Source organism: Trypanosoma conorhini, assembly GCF_003719485.1.
Source record: "Trypanosoma conorhini strain 025E chromosome Unknown Tco_14.4_contig_00066, whole genome shotgun sequence".
In the NCBI taxonomy this organism is placed as follows: Eukaryota; Euglenozoa; class Kinetoplastea; order Trypanosomatida; family Trypanosomatidae; genus Trypanosoma; species Trypanosoma conorhini.
In genome coordinates this window covers 572-23,945 of record NW_021704153.1, presented here as the reverse complement: position 1 = coordinate 23,945, position 23,374 = coordinate 572, and the positions used below count along the sequence as shown (strand labels likewise).

The following is a 23,374-nucleotide window of genomic DNA, read 5'->3' as shown; positions in this document are numbered from 1 at the left end:
CTTTGCGCGGGCCGCGCCGACAGGATGGTGTTCCCCGAAGCATTTAGCGGTGATCCTATCGTTATCGATGAGCACTGCGCCATCGCCTTTGTGCCGCAGTCGCGGGGGTATTTCCTTGCAGTTGCCTGCAGCACCTCGCAGAGACGCGTGAAAGTGCGCCTGGACCTAACGTGCTCCACGCGGTACTGTGTCTTCGTGCCGGTGGTCGGGGTCGTTCACGTAGGACCGATGGTGGTTGAAGTCACCATCGCACCGTATCGAGTGCGCAACGTTGGGTTGGTGGGCCCGGAGAAGGGCGCACCGCCACTGCCGCTTGCGCAGCTATTAGTGTGCTTGCATTACGACGTGCATGTTTTTCTTGAGGAGGAGACGGGCATTATGGTGTCTGCGACTAGGTGGAGGAAGGGCACGAGGGAGACGTGCCCAGCGCCCACGCCCTCGACGCTGCTGCCGGCAACCTTGGCGAATGCGTGGCCCCCTTGGCTGTCGCACCTGCGGGTGCATGACTTCACGGCGTGGAAACGCGATGAGAAGTTGGATGCCCAAGCTGACGAGGGAGGCGAAGCGGACAAGGTGCTGGTCCAGGTCGATGTGGTCGCCGACGGCGCGGCGTACCTTCTCAGTGCTGTAAACAAAGGGCGTACGCCGCGCCGCGTCCTGTACACGCCTCCGTGTGAATTATGTGGTTCACCGTCTGTTTGCTTTGTGCCAATGGACGGCCATGAATGCGAGGACGCCGCCGCGATTACGGGGTATGTGCCTGGTGGGGGCGATGTTGCCCTCGGGTGGGTGGTAACGGTGGATGCGGATACACCACCCAGCTGCGATCAACTATTCCCTTCGCAGGCCTTTACTGCCGCCGCCTGCAATGCTGCTTCGACGGAAGTACTGCAGCTTCAGGGTGAGAAGGACGCTGCGCCGATCAAGTCAACTCCCACAAAGCGACCTAAGTTTGTGTGCAGTAGAACATTTCTGCACTCTCAGCGGAGGTCCGGCTCTGGAGGCGCTAAGGGCGGTGCTCCGTGGGGTCCCCCGTCTCTCGCGTGCTCGAGGCGTGTTACCGTTGGTGGCTTCGCCCCGCGGGAATGCTCGCGGTCTCCCACGAACGCATGTGCGTCAACGACCACAACGGGAAATGCAGCCCAAGCAAAGGAGAGATCCACATTCATGCCTTCACGGAAGAAAGCTGACCGGAGTGTTTCGAAGAGGCATCAGATTTTACTCATAGGCAGCATGCCTGGTAGTGCGGTGCAGACGCCGGAGCGGAGGGAGGTGTCGGGGCTGCCTGCTGCTCAACGGCGGGAGGCGTCATGTGGGGAGAACGGGACGCCCGTTGAACAAAAGAAAGAGGCAGGAAAGGCGTCTCATTTATCAACCGAGCATGGAAGGCGCACGTGCGCTATCGACGCAACTTATGTGCCCCATTTGCGGGAAGGAGGGGCAAATCTTCTTTCTGAGGTTGCAACACCGACTGCGGCAGAAATTGAACGCCGCACAGTGTCATTGAGGGTGACGCACGCCTGCCGGGAAGAAGTTTCCGAAGACAAGGAGGAGAAAACGACATGCGTGAGTCACGCACTGCGGGAACTGGACTGCGAGGAGGCACTGAGGAGGATTGCTGTAGAGATGGCAGAGGCGACGGCGTGGAAAGTTCGCCTGCTGGAGTGGCAGCAGCCGCCCTGCCTCATTTGCGCCAACCCCGTCCCACCCTGGGCGCTCTTCGTGGAGGAGCCCTCAAGCGGCGAGAGGGTCCACTTCCTGTGCTACGCAGAGATGCGGCAGCCACTGCAGCAGCAACAAACACCGCATCACTCTAACGATGGAACGCATTGCCCGTCTGAAGTAATGGCTGGACGAGAGTATTCCGTGGAAGGTCTTCTCTGATGCGTCTCATCTGGAGCTTGACGCGTGCCTGAGTGCATAAAACAAAAGCAAACATTTCACTGTTTTCGTCAGCCTGTCATATATACATATATATATATATATATATATACTTTTTTGTTTTATTCTTGTTCCTCCTGTGTTACTAGTTTTCGCTTTGTGTGTGTAGTGGGTGGTTTCCCTTGTGGTGGTGATGGTGGTTGTGCCTCCTCGTGGCCGCGTGGTTGATCGCGGCGTATCGTTTTATTCGGGGAGGGGGAGCCCCTGCACGCACATACACACAGCGGCTACCCGCCGCTTACGTGTGTGGCACCCATGCAATGTGCTGCTGTCTGCGCTGCTAGTACCCCGTTGCGTCTTTATTTGCCGTTTCGCGCTATTCTGCTTTCTCTCCGCTTCCGACACGCGGTGGTAGTGTGGTGCAGCTGCTTCTGAGGCTCTTGTGGAAGGAGACAAATTTGGCAAGGGAAGAGCACTGGGGACACAGACACACACACACACACACACACTCTCTCAAACACGCGAATAGAAGAGGAAAAAAGCAAAACAGGGCCTGCCGTGTGCACTTCTTCGACGGTCAGGAACGATGTCAATTCCTCATGGTATGCTGGTTTATAACAATGACATCACGGCCGATAGCTTGGTAGACACGAAGGGCACGCGCAAGATAACTGAGGAAATCTCAAGCAAGATGCCGAATTCCTCACTGTTTAAACTGGAGAAGGAGGATCACACGTTAGCCAACCTTCTCCGCATGAAGCTGCATGAGGATGCGCTGGTACATATTGCGGGATACCGTGTGCCTCACCCGACGCAGCACCGCGTGGAGCTTCGCGTGCAAACTTCGTCAGATGGCTCAGGTCGTCCTATTCCTTCACCGAAGGATGCCTTGTTGGAGGCGATTGATGCGTGCATGCGGGACCTTCAAAGCTTTGAAGAACAACTTCGCTGGGAAGCTCAGTCAAAGGGTCTGCAGGCGGAGTAAAACTTATTGCTTCTTAACTTGGCGTGCATTTCTATGTTTATTATCTTATTTTTGTTATTTGCTTCTCATTGCATTGCCTTTTGTACTTATGAATTCTGCTGCTGCCCTTTGCTGTCTATTGGTCTCCTTTTTATTATTACTATTTTTTTCTTTTTCTTTTAAAAAATTCTACCTTTTCCCGCCTTGCTCTTGGGAGGCGGGATTTTTATTGATTGCTCTGCGTTGAGTCAAGTATGAACGCTGGAGGAGAAAGCGAAACGTGCGCCGAGGCAGCGGCAGCGCCCCAAGCGGCGCAACCCCGTGTGGCGAGACGAGCGCGTGCAGGTGGCCCTCCGACTGGGCGCACTTCGGTATTGATGACGAATCCAATGAGCATTGCCTTGATGACTGTGTGGGCCTTTTCCTGCGAAGGGGCGCTGCTGCTCAACATATTGGCCGACGTCTTCCAGAGTCGGGCTCCTGCGTTCCCGCTGGTGCCCACCATCACTACAAGCATTGGGCTAAATGTACTGTGCGCCGTCCTCACCGTCTTCCTTGGGCGACTGTCTTTCCGGGGATTTAACTTTTACCAGCCCTTTGCCGGGGGACAGTCCTTTGTGGTGATGCAGGGGTTTGGATATTGCATACTGGTCGTCACAAGCATCCTTCTGTTTGTGTATGTGGAGCAGATTAGAATTCCCTTAGCCGTCTACCGTTATGGAATGTTGACCGTCCTCGGTTGTTTTAGTGCGTTAGCGGGCATTACACTGATGACGTCCTTGTTGTTCTTTGTCCCGGCACGCCATAGAGGAGGGCGTAGTGCAAAACGCTCTGTGCCAACCCATGAGGAGGCCATCTGGTGGCGCGACCTCTCCGCCTCCCCAAATGGTGAGATTGGAATCATTGTCTCCTTTTGCGTCGCACTTCTTCTGTGCGCTTCGTTTGCGGAGTATTACCCAGGCATGCGTCGTATCAGCGCTGTCGTTACCGCTGTGTTGTCGTCCATCGGCCTCTTTATTACCCACGTGATTGTCGGTTATACGTACACCCCCGGTTACCGTCTTTTTATGCCGAATGCGGGTACACCTAGAATGAGTTTGATGCAGGCATTTGGTTGGTTTCTCGCGGCTGCAAGCTTACATTTAGATATGATTCTCTATAAGGCAGGCCCTGGGGCGTCGTCGTCACTGCATATCTTGGCTGGGTTAAGCTCAGTCATTAGCCTAAGCACGCTGCTGTTGTTTATACGTCTGCACCGATTTCCAGCCTCCACACAAAGTGGAATGTCTTTGGTTGGTGAATACGGTCCCATGGTTTTGACGCTGACGAGTGTCATTCACGTCGCCGTGGTGTGGGGTTTGGCCCTCATTCTTTCCTCCAACGCCTACAGTGAGGAGCCGCAGCTGCGTCAAGGGCTTGTGCTTTGTCAGACCCTCTCCTCGCTGCTTACCTTTGCACTCCCGCCCTGCACACATCTCTTGGGACGCATCGCATTTGGCAGGGAGTACGAGGTGTGGATGCCGTTCAAGGGACCACTAGAGTTTGTGGTGCTGCAAAGTGCCGGTTGGACGTGTTTTGGGGTTGCCATTTTCTTTGCGACGCTGCAAATTACAGAAAACCTTCATTTTCGCTTCGTCATCGTTGAGTCCTCGCTTACGGCGCTTTCACAAGGGTTTATCCATGCCTCGCTGCACCTGTTTGACGAAGGGCGTAAGGGCGCCAAGCCGAGGCCGGGGAACTCGCCAAATGCCTCGTCCGACAGCGGGGATGTGGTTGCCGACGCCAACGGCATGGAGGACGAGGAGCCCTCGCTGTATGAGGTAGGCGGGTCACTCGTCACAACGGTGCTGAATGGGGAGATGCTGACTTCCATTCTACTTTGTACGATTGGGCTCATTCTCCGGGTCGTGGCCGACGTCGCAGAGGAAAGTGGAAACGCCTTTGACGAGTTGATGTGTATTCCGACAAAGTCGCTGCTCAAGTTGTCGGTCATCATCTCCATTCTTGTCGTGCCCATCGCCCATCTTTCTATGCGAGAGCGCATTTCCGTGTGGCGTCCGTTCGTGGGCTGCGGCGGCTACGTGGCGATGCAGTCGATTGGCTGGTCAATCTACGCGGTTAATCTCTTCATTTTCGTTGCCAACGGCCTCAGCGAGAAGCGGCAGAGTCTGCTGCCGCCTGTCAAGGGGGAGGACCACATGTTCCTGGGATACACCATGGAGGGGCTGATTGCGACAATCCCGCTTGCCTGCATCATTATCGGTGCCTTTTTTGAGACACAGGAGCAAAGCTGTAAGAAAGGGATTCAGGAACGCAAAAAACAGGAGGTGCTTGAACTTTTTCGCGTTCTGCACCGTGCGATCCCAGACGAGGAGGAGTTGTGCCATGCTGAGGCACTATTGCGGGCCATTGCGGGTCCACGATGGATGGAGCCGCCCGCCACGGACGGGGCACGACTGATTCGAGAGGCAGAGGAGACGGCGCATGCAAGGCAGGAGGCAGCCACCCACATTGTGACGATTCTGAGCGTTGCGAGTGCACTGGCGTTTATTTCTGCCGCCTTTTTAGCAGAAAGTCAGCCCGTCTTTACCCTCGTTTTTGGTGCTGCCGGGATAACGGTGACAACGATTTCTTGCTTTTCTGTGCATTATGTCTACGGCACATTCCTGCACCGTGCATCGGGTCAATATTCATTTTTTATGCCTTTTTCAGGTGGTCCAACGTTTGTGACGCTGCAGGCGGTTGGCTGGGGCTTCTACACCGTGTCCGCCTTGTTGATCGCCCTCAGCTGCGCGGAGTGTCGCGGCTCCGCGATTGTGTTTGTCACCACCGGCGTCTTTAGCGTCAGTGCACAGTACTGCATTCTAAATTCTGTGCCACGGTTTGACCCAACCCCGCGTCCCACCTCCGTGCTGGAGCTTAACGCTGAAGGCATTATTGCCGTGCTGGCCTTAATCGGCTCCTTTGCCTTCGCGATGGTGTACGACCTGTACACACAGGGCCGTGTCTCTGGAATGGCATCGTCGCTGCTTCCCATCACCGTTTCCGCCGTCTCCACCTGCTTTGCTGTTCCACTGGGTCTGGTGTCGCTCAAACGCAACGCAGCCAGGTGTTCCAATTCGGCTTTTGCCCTCTTTGACAATTCCCTCGAATCCACCGAGAGTGACGATGAGGCCGATAGCACGCCGTCGCTGTCACGGACGCCACTCCCTTCTTTGATTCCTGGTGCTGCGAATTCACCGAGAGTTGCTGCTTCGGCTACGTCGTTCACTGACACGATGCATCGTCGGCAAGTAAGCGAGCTGAGTATTGAGAGCGGCAGCGGCTACCTTTCACGGGCCTTAACCCCGGCGCCGGGTGATTTGGTGCAAGCTTCTCAGGGGCGTCAAAGGAGTGGCCTGCGTGATTCGGTATACATGACATGCTTTATGGTGGCCACCTCTTCTGCGATTCTGGCATCAACCCTCATTTCATTTGCTCTTATCTACGTTGTTTACTGTCATGCGTACAGTGGCGTGGAGGCGGTTGCCGCAGCCTCTGCGTCTCTTCGTTACTTATTAATTGGCTTTGGGTTAGCTGTACTCGTTCCAATTTTTGCGCCTGGAAAAAGTCCAGGTCCACGTAAGAGTCTATGGCGCCGCGTTTATAACGCACTCTGCTGTTACTTCATATATTCCATTCCAACAATCGTGGTGGTGGGTTCGCTGGGGCTTCCGTTGGTGGTAAAGACATCTGGGGCGTACGCTTTTGCCATTAGCATGCTTGTCGTGTCGTGTTTCTCAACAATTCCACATATTCACCTTATTTGCATGCTGGTGAATGTTTCCCTCCTTGGCTACTTTTGGCACCATCATATTTACACGTGTTTACTGGTGGGGTCGGCGGCGTTTACGCCGTGGAAGTTTGTCACGGACACCCTATTGACGGTCTTTTGGCCGTTGTACTTTCGCCGCCTCCTTGACCAGCCGCAGGTTACGGGGCGCCTGCACAGCCCCAGGGTGAAGCGTTTTTGGGCTCGCTGGGTGTACTCCGCCGTGGCGGACTACTTTAGCCTTCGCGTCATCGTTGACGGGAGGGAGTCGCGACGAGGCGAGAGTCCGCACCCCGCACGGGGCGATTGCGTCGACCTGAGTAACCCGGAAAACAAGTACTTATTCTCTTTCCACCCGCATGGCGTCTTCCCTGGGACGGTGATGTGGGCGCCAAACACGCGTCAGTGGGAGAAGGCCGTGGGCTGCAACACGGAGAAGTTTATCTCGGTGCATTGCGCCGACGTCGTTTTTGCAGTTCCCTTGATGCGGGACTTCGTGCTCTCCATGGGAGGTATGACGGTGGCGCGTCGGGGCATTGAGCATAGCCTTCTGTCTGGCAACAGCCCGATTGTGGTGACAGGGGGACAGGCGGAGATGCTCTACACCAAATACAGCCGCACAGAGATGCATCTGGTGACGCACCACAGTGGATTCGTGCGCATGGCAATGACGCATCGGGTGCCACTTGTGCCCATTCTCAGCTTTGCAGAGAATAATATTTTGAGCAACGTAAGCTGCTTCGCCCTGCAGCGATACACTACGGAAAAGGTGGGGTTTCCGTTCCCAACTGTGCCCTACGGAAGATGGTATCTGCCACTGCCCAACATGCAACCTCTCACGGTCGTAGTGGGTCGACCAATTTTGCCTGAGCCCGGCCTGGACGTCCCGGAGAACCCGGAGCACGTGCAGCGGTACCAGCAGCGTTACTTCAAGCACCTCGAGGAGCTCTTCTTCAATTACCGCGCCAAGGCCGGGTACCCAGATATGGCACTCTTTCTGCACCACCGCAGGGAGGTTCGCCGGGTCTCCGCGAAGACTGAAGACACCACAAATACCACGGCGGGAGACGAGGCTAATGACACGCCAGCCGGTTTACAGTAAAGAGGAAGGCAGCGATTGGACGAGCGATGGAGCGAGTTGTAAAAGCCGCATGCACGAGGGGATTAAACGAAGCCGCCAAGAAGGTGGAAAAGGAGGCAAGAGTAAGTCTTCATGGAAACGGTTTTATTTTTGAGGCCCCTTGTATTGGCCTGCATTGGTGCTTAGTGTGCTCTGTAGGAGTGCCTTGCGGAAGGAGTGTGCCTATGTGTGTCTGAATGAGAGAGGGAGAGAGAGAGAGAGACGTTAGAGCCAAATAGAGAAAGGCGGTGCGTATTGTTTAGCGTCCCTGTTTTATTTCTTCACTACTTGATTTGTCTTGCCAATGCGGTGGCGTTGCAAGCTGGTGGGTGTGCATTTTTGTTTTTCTTTGCTGGGTCTCCGTCTTCTAGCACCAACCCCCTACAACTAATACTACTACCCTTCACGTGGGAAAGGGAGGCCGGCGGTTGATGAGCTTCAACAGCTGCCACCGCTTGGGTTCATAACGAGAGTGCAGCCATTGTAGGGCGCGTATGTATATATATATATATATTTATATATATATATATATACATATATATTGAATTACTTTGCCCATAGGTGTAAGTGAGTGTGGCACCCCCCTTCTTCCCTCAAACGGGGAGATGTTGGGTGTACGTTAAGCCAAGCTACCATCTCCCTCTCTTTTGCTCTTTCTCCCCTTGTGGGAGTAGGTGGAAAAGGGCCGCAGCCAGGCGCATTTACTGTGTGTGTGTGTGTGTGTGTAATGAGGGATTGCACCGGAGGCGCTTAAGCTGCGTGCAAAGAGTACAGTGTGCAATTGTGTGTGAAAGAGACAGACCAAAAAAAAAAAGACGCCAGGCGCTTTTATGTCCATGCACTGCATGTTTTATAAGGGGCGTCTATCCCTCTTTCTGACTGTGCGTCCGTGAACTGTTTTCTCTATTTTGCATCTTGGCGGTTCACGACGCCTGTTTTTCACACTCGCTTGCTCGCTCTTTTTTTTTTCTTGTTGCTATTTCCTTTTTATTTTTTGTGTCCGTGTGTGTGTTGTTGTTGTTATTTGTTGGCAGGGCGGTAGTATTCTTCGTGTAGAGCCTGTAGAGTTCTTAGCCACCTATTCAAGTCAACAACTTTTGGGGTTTTCAGTCCCATGCCGGCACAGAAACGGGAAAGTGTGCTCCTTCGCTACGCAGCTGCGTTGGGGATTCCACAATTTTCCACACTTTCACTTGGGGTGGCCTGGACGCTTGGTTTTGCTGTAGCACTAGCCGCGGGTGCTCTCGCAGATGCGTTTCAGGCCAATGCCCCCGCCTTCCCGTTGATGCCAACGGCAAGCTTGGCAGTGGGACTCAATGGCCTCTGTGCCCTCCTCTCCATTCTCCTCGGGTACAGCGTGTGGGACGCATTCAGCATATATCAACCATTTGCGGGCGGGGAGGTGTATGTATTACTACAAGGGTGTGGCTGGACGCTCCTGGCCGCTGCTTCAGCGGTTATGGTTGTATACCTTCTCCAGCTGGAGCCGCCCACGTTTAGGTACGGGGCGCTTACGATACTGGAAGGATTTGCCTCCATAGGGAATATTTTGCTGCTTGTGTCCGTGCGCTACTTTGCCCCCTCGGAGTCCCGAAGCAGATCTGTGGAGGGAGATCCGCGGCGTTCTATGGATAACCCAGACAGGGGGTCGGCGCTGGAGTGGATGCTGCATAGCCCCAACTCCGAAACTGGCCTGGTTGTCATTTTTCTACTGTCGCAGTTGTTTCTCTGCAATGTTGGGGCCTTGTTTCAGTCCGTCTCTTCGCCTGTGATGATGTTATTCACCATTTTTCATGTATTGAGTGGTATAATCATTCATTTGGTGATTGGATGGAAACAGACAGAAGGATTCAAAATGCTACGAGGGCCTATAGAGACTTTGTACAGTTTGCTCTCCTGGTTGGTGTACGTTTTGGCGCTTGCGGGGGGAATAGCTCTCATTCGCACAGGGACGGATGCCCCACAGGTGACCTTTGGAATGACAGCATTGGCGGCCTTTATTGGTATCCTGTCGAAGCTGGTGCTGGTGCGAACAGCAAGGGCTAAAGCGAGTCAAGACCCTGTTCGGTCCACTGTAGCGAAGTACGCCCGATTTCTTCTCTCAGCCATGGCCACAACATTGGCGTGCATCTCAGTTGGCATCATGTATTATGTGAGGCGAGAGGAAAATTTCTTTATAGGGTCTAGGAATGGACGGGCGTTGATGGAGGGACTCTTGTTTTGCCAAACGTTATCCGTACTCTTTTTGCTTGCGCTGTCTCCCGTGACGCACTTGATTGGACGCGTTATCTACGGGGATGCCTTCAGCTTTTTTCAGCCCTTTCGTGGTTCGACGGGATTTGTCTTTCTGCAAGCGCTTGGTTGGGCCTTCTTTGCCGCCTGTATTCTGTGCATGACGTTCCACATGACAGCAACGAACTTCCGCTGGATTCTCTACGCCACAGCCACTGGCGCTATGGGGCAGTTTTTTATTCAATTCTCTATTGAGGCCTTTGCCTCAGTTTCCTCCCCGGAGGCGGCGCAGGCGGCAGAGAGCGGGAAAAGACGCGAGGTGAAACCGGAGAAGGAAAGTCTCATCAGCGGTGAACTAATTGTCAGTCTGCTGCTTCAACTGGCTTCTATTATTTTGCGGCTGGTGGTAGACATATCCTTGACACAAGACAGAGAGTTTTCCTACGTTCGCAAGCAGCTACTGATTAGCTTTGCGACCTTGGCCTTCGTGGTGAGTGTGCCTCTGGCCCACTACTCCGGCACCAGCAAAGACATCCCCTTCTTCGCGCCGTTTTGCGGCAGCGGCACCTACATCGCCCTGCAGGCCTTGGGGTGGGTTGGGTATGCCCTGTTTTTACTCAAGTCTGTTCTGGAGCATGTTCTCTCGCTGAATGGTTTGGTTTCCATGCACTTTGCGTCCGACTACCCCTTCTTCCTCTGGTTCACGATGGAGGGATGTCTACAGCTGGTCCCGCTGCTGCTCGTTGTGCTCTCCGTGGTCACGGAGGCGCGATTCTCCGTCTCACAGCAGCGTGGCCGCAGAATGGTGACGGAGGCTCTCGAATGCGTCAAGGCTGCACTCGCTGAAGGCTTTGAGGATCGCGAGGCGAATGAGCGGGCGGCGCTGCAAGTGTCCATGCGGATTCTGGCCGCGTCGGCCCTTTCAGCCCACGGCATGCAGTACGACCGAGCGCATTTTTGCATCGGCGGCAAGCCGGCTCCAGAGAGGCGCGCTGCAACAAAAGCAAGTGAAGTTATGAAACACATTGACCTCACAGTTGGGGATGAGGAGGATGTTTTGCCGCTCTTCCCGACCGAGGCTGAGACCCGCAACGGCGCGGCAACTCTGTTGGTGATGATGCTGTGCTTTGCCTCGGCATCTGGATACGTCATCGCCGCGCTTTGGGCGAGCAAACTCCCGCTTGTCAGCTTTGTATTTTCCGTCGGTGGCCTTGCTGTCTGCACCATCTCCTGCGTGGGCACGCACTGCGGGTATGGGGTGTTGCTGCAGGGTCACACGGGGGAGTATACATTTTTTATGCTCTTTAAAGGCGGACCTGTGTTTGTGGCGCTGCAAATTGCGGGTTGGGTGAGCTACGCATGTACATTTATCCTGACGCTCATTCACACCCTGGAAGATGAGGGGCAAACCGTCGAACTTCTTGCTGCGGCGCTCTTCTCGGTATTTTGTCAAATACTTATTCTGGTCTCCATCCCGAAATTTGACTCACGACCCCGGCGTCTGACGTACTTGGAGGAGAACGGCGAAGGAGTTGTGGCGGTGTTGGTTTTCGTCGGCGCCTTCCTGTTTGGTCACCTCTACCTGCGGGCGCAGGAGTTCTTTCGCGAGTTGGATGCCGCTTGTGCCGTCGACGCAGGCATGGCCCTCTCCACACGGCGCTCGCATGTTCCCTTTTCCGTCATGGCGCTCAGCATTGTGGCTGCCGTGCCGTTCGTCCTGGTCACCCTCGGCCGTTCCACGAAGCGCTTGGTGACGGTGGCCCACTCCCCGCGCCGCGACATTGACGCCGAAGAGGATGAGCAGTGGGGGCGCCGTAAGTCCCTCATTCTGAACGTCATTCTGCGGATTTCGGAAATCGTGATGCTGATGCTTGGAATGACTACGCCCATGGTGTTTATGTTCTTGGTATACCACATTGTGAAGGGTGTGCAGAGCGGCATCATGCCACTCATACAATATTGGATACCCGTGCCGCTGATGGCGGTGATTCTTGCCTTGCTGCTGTCACTTGTGCCGCATGTCATGAGCATTGGCGTGCGAAGGCAATTTCAGTCCTTTAGGGAGTGCGTCGTCGTATGCAGTGTGTACTCCATTGCAATCATTTCCTTCTCCATCATCTATGGACCGGCATTCTGGCTACCGTTTCATTCCGTGGGGGTGTATTATACTGGGGCTGTGGCTTTGGCTTTGAGCGTGGGCGCGCCTTTTCGTCCGCTTCGCATATTGTTAAGGTTTGGTGTCTACGCAATGCTTGGGTACGCCACCTACGTGGAATACCTTCGTGTGTTGGAGAGGCACACAACACTTTCTGCGCTAGCAACGCTGGGGTACTACGCCATAGATGCGCTGGAACTGCTCGTGTGGCTCTGGTACCTTCCGTTGTACGATGGGAAGCCTGAGGAGACGGGCAAGTACCGCAGCTTGCCGTTTGTGAAGTGGGCAGAAAAGTACCTCTTCAGGGATATTGGGAACTACTTTAGCTATCGCGTTATTCTGGAGGACGACTCCGTGAGCATGCGGGACGGCGGCAATCAGTACATCTTCGCATTTCATCCGCATGGGGTCTTTGCGGGCAGCGCCCTCTGCGGCATCTTTTCCGAGGCCTGGGCGCAAAAAATTGGTCAAAATGCAAAGACCTACGTTTCCACGCATGAGGCAAGCGTCGTGTTCAACGTTCCAATCATACGCGACTTTAACTTGAGCTTGGGGGCGCTCTCCGTGACGCGCGCCGCCATTGGCGCCAGCATTTCCCGCGGCAACAGCCCACTCATCGTCATTGGCGGGCAGGCCGAGCTGCTTCTAACGAAGCGCAGCGACATGGTGATGTCGGTCGTCACCTACCACCACGGCTTCGTGAGGCTGGCGCTGCGGCACAAGGTGCCGCTCGTGCCGCTGATAAGCTTTGCGGAGCAGAACGTGCTGGACATCGTCCCCGCGCCCAAGCTGCAGCGCGCCACGCTGAAGCTGCTGGGCTTCCCCTTCCCGATTATTCCGCACGGTAGATGGCTGCTGCCGCTTCCGCACCGCACGCCGCTGACGCTCGTCGTCGGTTCCCCCCTGCCGATCCCGCCCGGCGCGAGCGCCGACAATCCGAACGATGTTGTCACCCTCGCCGACGCGTACTTCGCGGCACTCCGGACCCTCTTCTACAAGCACCGCGCGGCGGCCGGCTACCCAGAGATGGAGCTCGAGTTTCACTCGCGGAAAGGAAAGAAGACGGCCTAAACCTCCCCTGCGCCTAGTCAAGGAGAATTGTGTGTTTTTTTGTTTTTTTCGGGTGTCTTTATCTGGGCGGAGGTGAGTTACAGGCGAAAAGATGTGGTTGTTTGTGGGTTTTCTTTCTGCATTCATTGTGCTTCGTGTCCCTCGCTCTCCTCCGCGTTCTCCACTCTCTCGCTCAGCGACGATAACAAACGCAGGGAGGCACCCGCACAACTGGCAGGCGAAAGAAGAAGACGGAAAAAAAAAGGAAAAGGAAAATAGTTGTGATGCGGAAGTGTCTCTGCTGTGCAGCTCGGCGCAAGTGGGGGCAGCGGACGTGGTCGCCGACGGCGTCAAGCGGTGGCGCAGCCCCGGCAAACGGCCTCAGCGCGCAGGAGGCCCTGCAGATAGTTTACCGCCCCATGCCGCTCCCGCAGACAGTTGAGTACGAGGAGGACTTCGGCCACAACTTGATGATTCACCGTGAGTTTGTTTCGAAGCGGCACCGTGACCAGCTGAGCTTCGAGGTGGGGGCGCTGTCGTACAGCGAGGTGGAGCTGCGCCGCGGGCGACAACACCTCGCGGGCGTGATGAATCGTGAGCGGCGTGGGGTCGCGATTGGCGCCGCCGGGGCGCCCAGCGACCAGGTGCACATGCAGACAGACGTCGACCCAGACACGCGGGAGGTCCTCACTGCACGCTACTTATTTAATGAGAGGCGGATGCAGTTCTGCGACCGATTTCAGAGCTTCATGCAGAGCCGTTTGGAGGGGACGGCGGCGCGGGCCTCGGAGGGTGGTGTGAAGGGCGGCGAGGACAAGCAGTACCTCTTTTCTTTGATGGAGGCATGCGCGGTGATTTACGGCTGCGAAACCACGGCCGCCCGTGAGGCGTACTTCCGGATGTTTCTCGCTCTCGACATGGACTCCCTTGAGGCGGAGGCGGAGGCGCTGCGTCAGCGCATTGCGGAGGGAAAACTCGTGCGGCAGGCGTTGGCGGAGCGCGAGCGGGAGCGGGAGGGCGACGGCGTCGTGCCGGTGCCGGGCGGGAGGTCCTCCGCCGCCCTCGACGACGACGACGACAGCGCCTTCATTGCCTCCATTCCTGAGCTTTCGCTCTTCGAGGACCCGCCGCCGGGGTCGAGCGGCGGGGCTGCCGCGGGGGACGAGGAGGCTTTTGCCGACCTCCGCGTGGACGAGGCGGGAGGGCGCGAGCCCGCAACGCCCTCCGCCGTGGAGCTGCCCGAGGAGTTCGAGGAGTATGCGCCGCTCTACAAGGCCTACCTTGCCCACGCCAGGGGCGAGAGCGGCGTCGCCTCCTACGATGTCTCGTCGCTGGGCTCAACAGGCATCACGGCGGAGCGGCGGCGCTGGCGGGCACTGATGGACAAGATTGTGCGGGAGGAGTACCACGCGATGACGGACACGGAGCAAATGGATGCGCTGGTGCTTAACGAGCAGCTGCACACCGTGAAATTCTTTGACCTTAAGGTGGGTGACACTGTGCGGGAGATCCTTCAGCTCCTGCAGCGCGAAACGGGGCACGGCTCGTCGGCGCATCGGGACACGCCTCTTGACGTCTCTCCGCAGCACCCAGAGCGGCGAAACTGACGTGTTTGTTGTCTATCCGCTTTCTTTTTCCTTTCTTCCGCTTTCTGTAAGTGTTGGCGTTGGTGGACTTCTCGTCTGCGTTCTTGGCGCCTGTCTGCATTTCTCTCTTTCCCCTCCTCCTCTTGTTTACTACCAACCAACAAAAAAAATACACCCACCCACCCACCCACCCACACCGCAATTGCATTATCCCTTTCCTTTATTTGCTACTGTTTGCTGCAAGCGTCACTTGTACGCTTCTTTGCCACCACGCATTTCCCTCTCAATGTTGTTGTTCTTACTTCTCTTTTCTTTTGTTTCCTCTCTCTCTCTCTCGGTGCTGCTTTTGCCGTTGCCCAGTAATCACCCACGCAAGGGAAAGGAAATGCCGCCGGCAAACTCGGCGAATGCACACAGATTCTGGGAACTTGACTCGGCCTACGAAGTGCGAACCCGCCGCTCCCTGAGCCCCGTGAAGACGCATGAATCCTCGCGTTTTTCGCATGAGGTCCTGAGTGCCAACGGCGCAACAGACACCTGCAACCTGCCAAAAAAGGCGCAGACGTCAAGCTATGAGGAGCACCAGTCGTCCCTTCCCCGCCTACCCATTCCTCCCTTGAAGCACACCTGCGACTTGTACCTGAGGTCTATTCAGGCCATCGCAACTTCGGAGGAATACTTCCACGCCAGCAAGCTGATGGAAGAGTTCCTGAAGCCAGGGGGCACTGGGGAACTTCTGCACAGCCTCTTGGTGAAGTGGGACCAAACATGCGACCAACCGAGTTGGCTAGAGGAATTCTGGGATGACTCCTACCTCTGTACACGCGACCCTATCCCAGTGAATGTCAACTACTTCTTTCAACTTCAACCGCACCCCCAACAATTGAATGCTTCTTCACGAATCTCACAGGTGGGACGCGCCGCAAGTTTACTGCACGCAGCGACAAGGTACTACCTCTCCATTCTTGATGGCACAGTGGCAAAGGAGTTTGAGAGAGATGCACCTGTGTGCATGAGCCAGTATCGCTTCGCCTTTGCCACCTCCCGCGTTCCCGGCCTGCGTCGTGACCGCAAAGTCTGCTACTCCACAAGACCCTTGACAAGTGATGAGCAAAAGTCCAAGTTTGCCGAGTACGTCGCTGCGGATCCCACGCACTGTGTCGTCATCATCCGCAACCGGTACTTCAAGGTGGAGGTGCTCAAAGATGGAGTCCAGTGTTCTCTGGAGGAGCTTGTCTTGGCGCTCAAGCAGATCGTGGACTGTGCGACGTCGCGCAAAGAGCCAGGGGCCCCAGTTGGTCTCTTCACAACGCTAGACCGTACCGACTGGTTCCACACGCGAGAGCGCCTCAAGACACTGGGCAACAGTGAGGTGCTGCAAGCGATTCAGTCGGCGATCTTATGTCTCTGTCTTGACGGGGTGGAGGCGAAATCGCCCGATGAGGCTGCAAGGCTCTTCCTCCACGGCCCTGGGACAAACCGCTGGTTTGATCGTCACAATATAATTGTCGCCCGAGACGGATCCGCCGGCATCAATTGGGAGCATTCCGTGGGAGATGGCGGCACAGCGCTGCACGTCGCGGACTTCATGTTCCGCAGGGACTGCGAACGCTTCTTCTCGGACAAGGACGTGGAGGCACTCATGGAGCAGACGGAAAAAATGCAGTTGGCCGTGGGCATGGTGTCAGAGCTGCAGTGGTCTCTCGATAAGGGGCTTGACGAGCTCATGAAGGCGGCCTTTGCGGACTTCAAGGTTTTGATTGAGAGTAACGAAACACATGTGTTGCACTTTCAAAATTTCGGGGGGGTTCGCTTAAAGCACGGGAACTTGTCACCAGACGCCTTTGTTCAAGTCGCTCTGCAGCTTACCTTCTATCGACTTTTTGGGCGAAACTGTGCCACTTACGAGGCGGCCAGCACACGCAGTTTCTCTCATGGACGAACAGAGTGCGTTCGAAGCACCTCACGTGCAGTATGGGATTTTTGTCACGCGGCATCTGAACCCATCTTCTCCAAACGCGTGGGATCGTATGTGCCGACCCAGCGGCAGCTTCTGCGCACTGCAATTGAGTCCCACACGGAGTTTATGAAGCTGGCTAAGAAAGGCCTTGGCGTGGACCGGCACCTCTACGGGCTTCGAGTCATGGCAAGAATGCATGGTATTCCCATACCCGAGCTCTTTACCGACGCGTGTTTTCATCGCAGTGTGACTTGGCTGATGTCTACCTCACATTGTGGAAGCAGTGCACTTGACACCTTTGGCTTTGGTCCAGTGGTGAGCTCGGGGTACGGCATTGGCTACATGATAAAATCAAACAGCATCGACTTTGTCATCTCCTCCTGTTGCACGCAACCTTTTACCTCCGCCACAGTGTTTGCCACCATGCTGCAGTCATCGCTTCTGCACATGGATGCTATCCTGCGAAGTGAAGCGGTGGGGAATCAGGCCGGCAGCCGCACGTTGGTCTTTTCACACCCGTGCGGTTTTAATGACTTTGAGTTTACGCCGCAGGAAGGGTTTATTTACCAACGCTACGAAAAAGAAAGCCTGCGGGAGCTCGCCCAGGTCTTGAAGACGGCGAACGGAGGTACTGGCTCCCCTGAGGGGTCTGTAAGCGGCTTGTCCTCCTGAGCCCGAAACACCGATCACGGCGTTTTGCCGTCAAGATTGTTGTGAGTGGGGCACACTTGACTGGAGGCAAAGGGATGGGTTTTGCGTGGGCAGTGTCCACAAGTGTCCTTCGACTGTGACAGTTGAACCTTCCCCACCCACCCAAAAGGAATACAACGAAAAAAAAAAACTTTTTCAGCAGCAAATTTAAAGAAAAAAAACGGAGGCGGGGGATGGGGTGAATGAGGGTTAAAGAAGGAAGGCGATATGTGGGCACACGTTGCTAGCAAAATAACGCTTTTTTTTTAGTTTGATTGCTTTTTTCGTTCCCGTTGTTATTGGGGTACCAGCGTGTGTGCATGCGTGCGTGGGAGGGAGAGGATGGTGACTCATCCTTACCCCATGCACACACAATAGCAAAATCCGATTTATGCGATTGCCCGTACATGTTTGCCTCTTTGTTTGGGTGTTTTCTTGTAAGCTTGTCTCCTAGCAGGTATGTATGTGTGTGTGTGTTTGTGCCTTTTTTTTATCGGTCCGAATTGTTTGTTTTTTTTTGTGTGGTGCGTGCTCACGAAGTCGACCACAGCCACATTAGACAGGCTGCATTCACTGCCGGCCCGGCCCATTTTTACTGGAAATCGGGGAATCCCATCTGCGGCGACTGTGCAATGGATCTGTGTTTTTTTTCTTTTTTTCTTCTCCCTCTGATGTTGTGTTTTTTTTTTGTTCCGCGTCTTTCTCGATGTCTCTCTCTCTCTCTCTTTATGTGTGTGCAAGAGACACATGACGTAATGGGGGGGGGCATTTTTCGGTCCTTCACCGTCTTGTGGGCATCTCACTGCTGCCGCAGGGGTGGATCGTGCGTTTCTGCGCGTGGGACGCCCCCACAGTTGTCAGCGACGACAACGCGTGAAGATGATGGGGGGGAGTGGGGCCGTCGCCGAAGCCGTGCGGGGGGCCGCAAAGGGAAGAGGGACACCGGACCGCCTCTGACGCGGTCCGACGCGAAGACCTGTTTGTTTTTTTTTCTTGTGTGTGTGTGGCGGCGTCCTTTTTTCTCCTTTTGCACTTGCGCTGAGAGGCGCAAACACACACACAAACACACACAGACCCTCTTACTATTATTATGGAGGGCGTTTTTGTGGTGGGCGGGTTATCCAATTCATCCTTTTTTTGTGTGCGGGGGGTCGCTCTGAGCGTTGTGCGGTTCATGATGCAAGCGCGCACGCTGCGGGGGTTGAGTGGGGGCCTCGTGGTTAAAAGGGCCAAGTTGTGCGTCCGTGGGTACTTGTGTCGCTTTCTTTTTTCTCTCTCTATCTCTCTTTTTGCTACTTCCTTCCTCTTCCCTGGTGCTTTGCTCGTAAGCGGGGCTGTTGCTGCTGCTCTCTCTGCCCCGCGCTCTCCCCTCCACGGGGGGCGTGCATGCGCCCACGGCGTGTCCGCGCCCGGACGACGCCTCTTTCCCGCCTCCCCCCGGGGGATCTTCTTTTCTCACTGCGCAGCTTAGCCCCTAGCGAGGGGAGACGGCGGCCCCCAACGCACTCAGGCGCCGGCCGACGTGCGTGTGTGCATGGTTTTGCCGCTGCTCCTGCAATGATGCTTACTGGTATGCTCCTTTGACGTGACTTCAGCCTCGTGACGAGTGAATACCGCACTTCCCATAAATAGTGACCGCTGATCCGCCTCCCTTCCCCCGCGCCTTTACTCACCCTCTCTCTGCCGCGCGCTCGCTGGGCCCTGCAGCGCCGAATTCCCTCTGCGACAAGACAGCGGCTGAGGCCGCTCTCCTCACGCGACGTTGCATGATTCTTCCCCTCCATTTTCCTCCTTTTATTTTATGTTTTTCTCTTTGCTGTTGTTGTTTTTTTTTTCCTTCCTGCCCCGTCCCTTCTCATCTGCCTGCGTCGCTGCAAGCAACCAACAGCAAGGCAGTGCCGCTCCATTAAAAAGGCAAAGAGGAGAGATGATGTTCCCTGGCGCGCAGGGGCCAAAGGCCCTTCCGGACGGTGAGTCATACAAGCAGTTTTGGACCAACTTCCACCGCTTTCTAGCTGTCTCCGCCGTCACCATCTCGTTCGCGCTCTTCGTGCGTCGCTGCGAGCAACGCACCAACGCCCTCCTGTTCGCCGGTGTGTAGAGGAAGACAGCGTGTGGTGGAGTTGACGCTAACGCGAGGCAGAGAAGGATCAGAAGTGGGAAAGGAAAGAACAAAGAAGAAGAAAAAACAGGCGCTTAAAAGAAAACCCCCTCAAATGAAAAAAAAATTGGGGTGGAAATGCGCCGGATTTGGTTTTTGAATTGTTAACGCTTGATTAAGGTGAGATGCTGCTTCGACACGGTTCGTCGAGTTTGCGGAGGACGCCCTTCCCTCCACTCTTCCCTTGCCGCCCTTTACCCGCTCACTGCTCCATTGACTGCCGGTGCGTTGACACCCTTCTTGCATCATATGTTTTTTTTCTTTTCTTTTGTGCTCTGCTTTCCCGTTGTTGTTGTTTTCTTTTTTTCGTGCGGTTGTGGATTTTGCGCCGCAGTGCCCGAGGCAGGGCACGCGCGCATAGATGGCGGAACGGCCGTGTATTTTAGTTGCGGGCGTCACGCTGAGCCAGGCAGCGCGCTGCTACACCCCGCTGGACGCCCCACTGCAGATCACGCTGGAGTACAGTGTGCTACGGCCCATTGTAAACCCGGCGTGGGCGGTGGCGTTTGAGGCGGACATTTCGTACAGGCGTCTTTTGGTGCCGCTGCTTCCACCCTCGCCGTGCTCGGAGTGCGGGTGCGCCGTCAACGCCGCCGCCGGCTCGCTTCAGCACACACCCTCTGACGGTGTCGCCACGCTGCATCCAGGCGCGCCGTATCGGCTGGATGCGCGCCTCGACTCGCTGGCGCCCTCCACGGTGGAGGAGAAGTACATGTTGCAGGTCGGTATGCTGCGACTCATGCTCTTCTCCGGAGGCGCGGAAGTGGGTGCGGTGAACTTCGTGGTGCAGGTAAAGAAAAGTGAGGACGGGGAACTAATGCGGCTGATCATGAATCCCACGCTCTGAGGCGGGCCGGGGCGGGGCGCCTGCGTGCGTGCCGCCTCCGCCGGCGGCTCCACGACGTTCACAGGCGTCGGCAACTAACACGGCAGCGCCCCAGGTGGGGCGTGCGGTTGTGGCGGCGGGTGGCGGCCGCGGTCTACTTCACCAACTGCCTCGCCTCTTCCGCTGCCTGTTTTTGTAGCTCCCACCAGGTATTTTTCTCTCCGTATGTTTCCTTTTCGCTCCTGTTGTTGTTGTTGCTCTTTTGCTTCGCCGCGGGAGAGGCCAGTATTGCGGGAAGCGCAAAGGCACGGTCACAACACGCGATTATAGTATCCGAGAAAGAGGCAGAAATAAAAAAAGAGAGAAGGGTGTAGGAGCTTAACGAATAAGGCGAGGATACAAAATGTTCCTTGGTGGCTTTGTTCCGCGGCGGTTCTCGCAGTTCAACCGCGACCCGTGCTGGATGTTCTTCATCTTTTCCATCGGTTTCTGGTGGGGGGAGTACCCGGCGATGCAGATTAAGTACAACGCCCGCGACCTCGTCCTGGATCCCCACCGCTACGTGTGGAGCCACCACGACGACCACCACTAAACTCGCACGGGGGCGTTGCGTCGGCGGCGAAAGGCCGCGGCGCGCCGGTGAGGTAGAACCGGGGGGTGGGCGGGGCACCAGTCACTTACCTTCACGCACACACATGCACGCACGCATGCACGCATGCATGCGAGCAGCGGAACCGCACCGATAGGGGAGAATAACGACGACGCCACCCGAATACATTAGCAACAACCAAGAAATGTGGAAAAAAAAGCGGGACAGAAAAATGTATTTTGGTTTTTAGCTCTTGTATTGGGGGATTTGTCAGTTTTTTTGCTGCGGGGGAGGGGGCTCTGCTGTCGCGGAGCAGTGCAGGGGCTTGTGTGTGTGTGTGTGTGTGCGTGCGGCGAGAGGGCGGCGTAGGAAGCGTAGGCGTAGTTAGCAGCGGCAGAGACTAAACCCCAATGTGGGCGGTGACGCTGCAGGGAGCCGGACACCTCGCCGGCGGGTGTGTTGGCCGCCCCCCGTTTGGCAACCGCTAATTGGCTCGCGTTTGCGCCGCGCACTTTACTCCTTTCTTTCCTCCTCTCCCTGTTTCTCTTGCTCTCTCTCGCCTCCCGCTTCGGGCCTCGCCTCGACTCGCTCGCCCTCCGCGCGAGACGCGGCTGCGGCGGAGGAAGGAAACGTTATCCAGAGCACCTTTGACACGCACACCGACCTCTCTACTCCACCAATAAAGGGAAGCACTGGTGCAAAGGACCGAAAACAGAAAGGAACAAGACATAAAATAGCGGGGATTTTTTTTTCTAAGAAGTGTAAAGGAAAAAAAAAAACGAGCCACAGCAACCACAGCAAGAAGCATATTATATATTATATAAAAGAGCAAGGGAGCGGATACCCAGGATGCAACAGGAACATCTTGTGGAGGCCATCGTTACCATGGCTCGGGTGCTCGACTACCGTGCGCTGGAGGAGCTTAACATGCGTCTCTCGAAAATGCTTGCGAACGACATGTACGTGCCGCATCGCGGCAGAGGTGGCATGGGTGTTGGTGGCGGACCGTCGTCATTTAGGGGAGGCCACCGCGGCGAACACAATCCCTTCAATCAGCAACGCCATCATATGGACCACCATCAGCAGCAGCATCGCGGTGGTGGTAGGGGATTCTCCGGCGGCTTTCCGCACGAGCGCCGCCGCTACGACGACTATAGGGATGGCCCCGGCTACGGTGGGAATGGCGACGCCATGCAGGCCCCGCTGCACCACCATCGCGGCGGCGGCGGCGGCGGCCGGGGACGCGGCGGCGCCGCCTGCGACATCCCACCGCCCTCGTCGTACCGCAACGTCGACAGCAGCCAGGAAAACCGCAACTGGGCGACGAGTGCGGAGGACGCGGCGGCGGCCGGCGAAGGGGAGAAGGAGCAGCAGCAGCAGCGCAAGCCGGCGGTTTCCCGCCGCGGCCGGCGTCGCCCAAATATGGGCGGCGGTGAAAAGGAGTAGGTGCGGCGGGAGGAGAGAGGTCAGAATGAGACGGCGCGGGTGAAGGAATGGGAGAACGTCAAGAGCGCGGAGGAGTAGGAAAGGAACGCGGGGCCAAATCCGGCAAAGAATTCGGACAGGCCTCGTCCCATGCTTTTGCGATGAACAGATTTAAAACGCGAGCACGCGAGGAGGCGGAAATAAGAAGAAAAAAAAACTAAAGAAAAAGTAAAGTGAGAAGAACCTAAAAGAAAAAGAAGAAAATGCACACAAAAACAAAGCGCGAAGCCGCCCTCCCCTTCTTCCTTCCCCCTCACCCCAGGAAGGAAGCAAAAACAAAACAAAAAGTGAGGACAAGGGGACTGCGAGAACTATGTTATTATTACCATTTTTTTTGTTTGCTCTTTTCACGCTGCGTGTGCCTGTGCTCCTCATCTCCTTCCCCTCCTCCGGTGGAACGGTGGGGACTGTGTGGGGTCACGTGCGTGTTGCGGGCACGGGAGCGTGTCCCGGTGGTCGTTGTATGCCAGGGCCAAAGTTCGGGCGACAGTACGTTGCCCCGGCAGTCTGTTTGTGGGCGTTGAGTGAGAAGTAAGAGGCAGACGGGGGCTGAAGCGGATGCAGCGGGGTCATGAAGGGAAATAAGCGGGGCTTGATCGAAGACGAAAAAGCAGAGGAAAAAGAGCAGCCATGAAATAAAGTATGCACGCGGCACCGAAGCGGCTCTACGCAAGAGGTCTACGTTGCCCGGATGCATTCTTGCAGGAAGCAGTCTCTCTGCAACGGCGACAGCATGGATGTTGGAATACATATAAATATATATATTGCGTACAAATTCAACCCTTCAGCCGTTACTCCTCACCCCCACAAGCACAAACAGGCTTGCCGCGCCCTTGTAGCGCGAAGAAGGGCGTGAGTGAGGCT

The 23,374-nt window shown here is 55.8% G+C and overlaps 8 protein-coding genes across 8 annotated transcripts, besides 20 other annotated features; all 8 read left to right on the top strand.

Moving 5' to 3' along the window:
• Positions 1-24: 24 nt before the first annotated feature.
• Tco025E_01855 (uncharacterized protein) lies at positions 25-1,884 on the top strand (the record flags this gene model as incomplete). Its single annotated transcript, XM_029368791.1, has 1 exon — positions 25-1,884. The coding sequence occupies one exon, from the start codon at positions 25-27 to the stop codon at positions 1,882-1,884; it is 1,860 nt and encodes a 619-aa protein (XP_029231095.1).
• Positions 1,885-1,962: 78 nt separating this feature from the next.
• Positions 1,963-1,993: a microsatellite.
• Positions 1,994-2,362: 369 nt separating this feature from the next.
• Positions 2,363-2,402: a microsatellite.
• A 65-nt stretch (positions 2,403-2,467) lies between these two features.
• On the top strand, positions 2,468-2,866 carry Tco025E_01854 (putative DNA-directed RNA polymerase II; the record flags this gene model as incomplete). Its single annotated transcript, XM_029368790.1, has 1 exon — positions 2,468-2,866. The coding sequence occupies one exon, from the start codon at positions 2,468-2,470 to the stop codon at positions 2,864-2,866; it is 399 nt and encodes a 132-aa protein (XP_029231094.1).
• Positions 2,867-2,992: 126 nt separating this feature from the next.
• Positions 2,993-3,026: a sequence feature (A-rich).
• A 73-nt stretch (positions 3,027-3,099) lies between these two features.
• Tco025E_01853 (putative diacylglycerol acyltransferase) lies at positions 3,100-7,758 on the top strand (the record flags this gene model as incomplete). The annotated part of the gene is made up of 1 exon (XM_029368789.1): positions 3,100-7,758. The coding sequence occupies one exon, from the start codon at positions 3,100-3,102 to the stop codon at positions 7,756-7,758; it is 4,659 nt and encodes a 1,552-aa protein (XP_029231093.1).
• A 217-nt stretch (positions 7,759-7,975) lies between these two features.
• Positions 7,976-8,021: a microsatellite.
• Positions 8,022-8,273: 252 nt separating this feature from the next.
• Positions 8,274-8,318: a microsatellite.
• Positions 8,319-8,481: 163 nt separating this feature from the next.
• Positions 8,482-8,502: a microsatellite.
• A 230-nt stretch (positions 8,503-8,732) lies between these two features.
• Positions 8,733-8,806: a sequence feature (A-rich).
• An 84-nt stretch (positions 8,807-8,890) lies between these two features.
• Tco025E_01852 (putative diacylglycerol acyltransferase) lies at positions 8,891-13,234 on the top strand (the record flags this gene model as incomplete). Its single annotated transcript, XM_029368788.1, has 1 exon — positions 8,891-13,234. The coding sequence occupies one exon, from the start codon at positions 8,891-8,893 to the stop codon at positions 13,232-13,234; it is 4,344 nt and encodes a 1,447-aa protein (XP_029231092.1).
• A 219-nt stretch (positions 13,235-13,453) lies between these two features.
• Positions 13,454-13,489: a microsatellite.
• An 8-nt stretch (positions 13,490-13,497) lies between these two features.
• On the top strand, positions 13,498-14,820 carry Tco025E_01851 (uncharacterized protein; the record flags this gene model as incomplete). Its single annotated transcript, XM_029368787.1, has 1 exon — positions 13,498-14,820. One exon carries the CDS (start codon positions 13,498-13,500, stop codon positions 14,818-14,820), a length of 1,323 nt encoding a protein of 440 aa, XP_029231091.1.
• Positions 14,821-14,971: 151 nt separating this feature from the next.
• Positions 14,972-14,994: a microsatellite.
• Positions 14,995-15,101: 107 nt separating this feature from the next.
• Positions 15,102-15,135: a sequence feature (A-rich).
• A 49-nt stretch (positions 15,136-15,184) lies between these two features.
• Positions 15,185-17,431, top strand: Tco025E_01850 (putative choline/carnitine O-acetyltransferase; the record flags this gene model as incomplete). The annotated part of the gene is made up of 1 exon (XM_029368786.1): positions 15,185-17,431. The coding sequence occupies one exon, from the start codon at positions 15,185-15,187 to the stop codon at positions 17,429-17,431; it is 2,247 nt and encodes a 748-aa protein (XP_029231090.1).
• A 661-nt stretch (positions 17,432-18,092) lies between these two features.
• Positions 18,093-18,175: a sequence feature (GA-rich).
• A 322-nt stretch (positions 18,176-18,497) lies between these two features.
• Positions 18,498-18,524: a microsatellite.
• A 182-nt stretch (positions 18,525-18,706) lies between these two features.
• Positions 18,707-18,757: a sequence feature (GA-rich).
• A 484-nt stretch (positions 18,758-19,241) lies between these two features.
• Positions 19,242-19,284: a sequence feature (A-rich).
• A 578-nt stretch (positions 19,285-19,862) lies between these two features.
• Positions 19,863-19,917: a sequence feature (GA-rich).
• Positions 19,918-19,971: 54 nt separating this feature from the next.
• On the top strand, positions 19,972-20,457 carry Tco025E_01849 (uncharacterized protein; the record flags this gene model as incomplete). The annotated part of the gene is made up of 1 exon (XM_029368785.1): positions 19,972-20,457. The coding sequence occupies one exon, from the start codon at positions 19,972-19,974 to the stop codon at positions 20,455-20,457; it is 486 nt and encodes a 161-aa protein (XP_029231089.1).
• Positions 20,458-21,120: 663 nt separating this feature from the next.
• Positions 21,121-21,159: a microsatellite.
• Positions 21,160-21,351: 192 nt separating this feature from the next.
• Positions 21,352-21,375: a microsatellite.
• A 161-nt stretch (positions 21,376-21,536) lies between these two features.
• Positions 21,537-21,583: a sequence feature (A-rich).
• Positions 21,581-21,627: a microsatellite.
• Positions 21,628-21,874: 247 nt separating this feature from the next.
• Positions 21,875-22,471, top strand: Tco025E_01848 (uncharacterized protein; the record flags this gene model as incomplete). Its single annotated transcript, XM_029368784.1, has 1 exon — positions 21,875-22,471. One exon carries the CDS (start codon positions 21,875-21,877, stop codon positions 22,469-22,471), a length of 597 nt encoding a protein of 198 aa, XP_029231088.1.
• A 176-nt stretch (positions 22,472-22,647) lies between these two features.
• Positions 22,648-22,712: a microsatellite.
• Between the last annotated feature and the right edge of the window lie 662 nt (positions 22,713-23,374).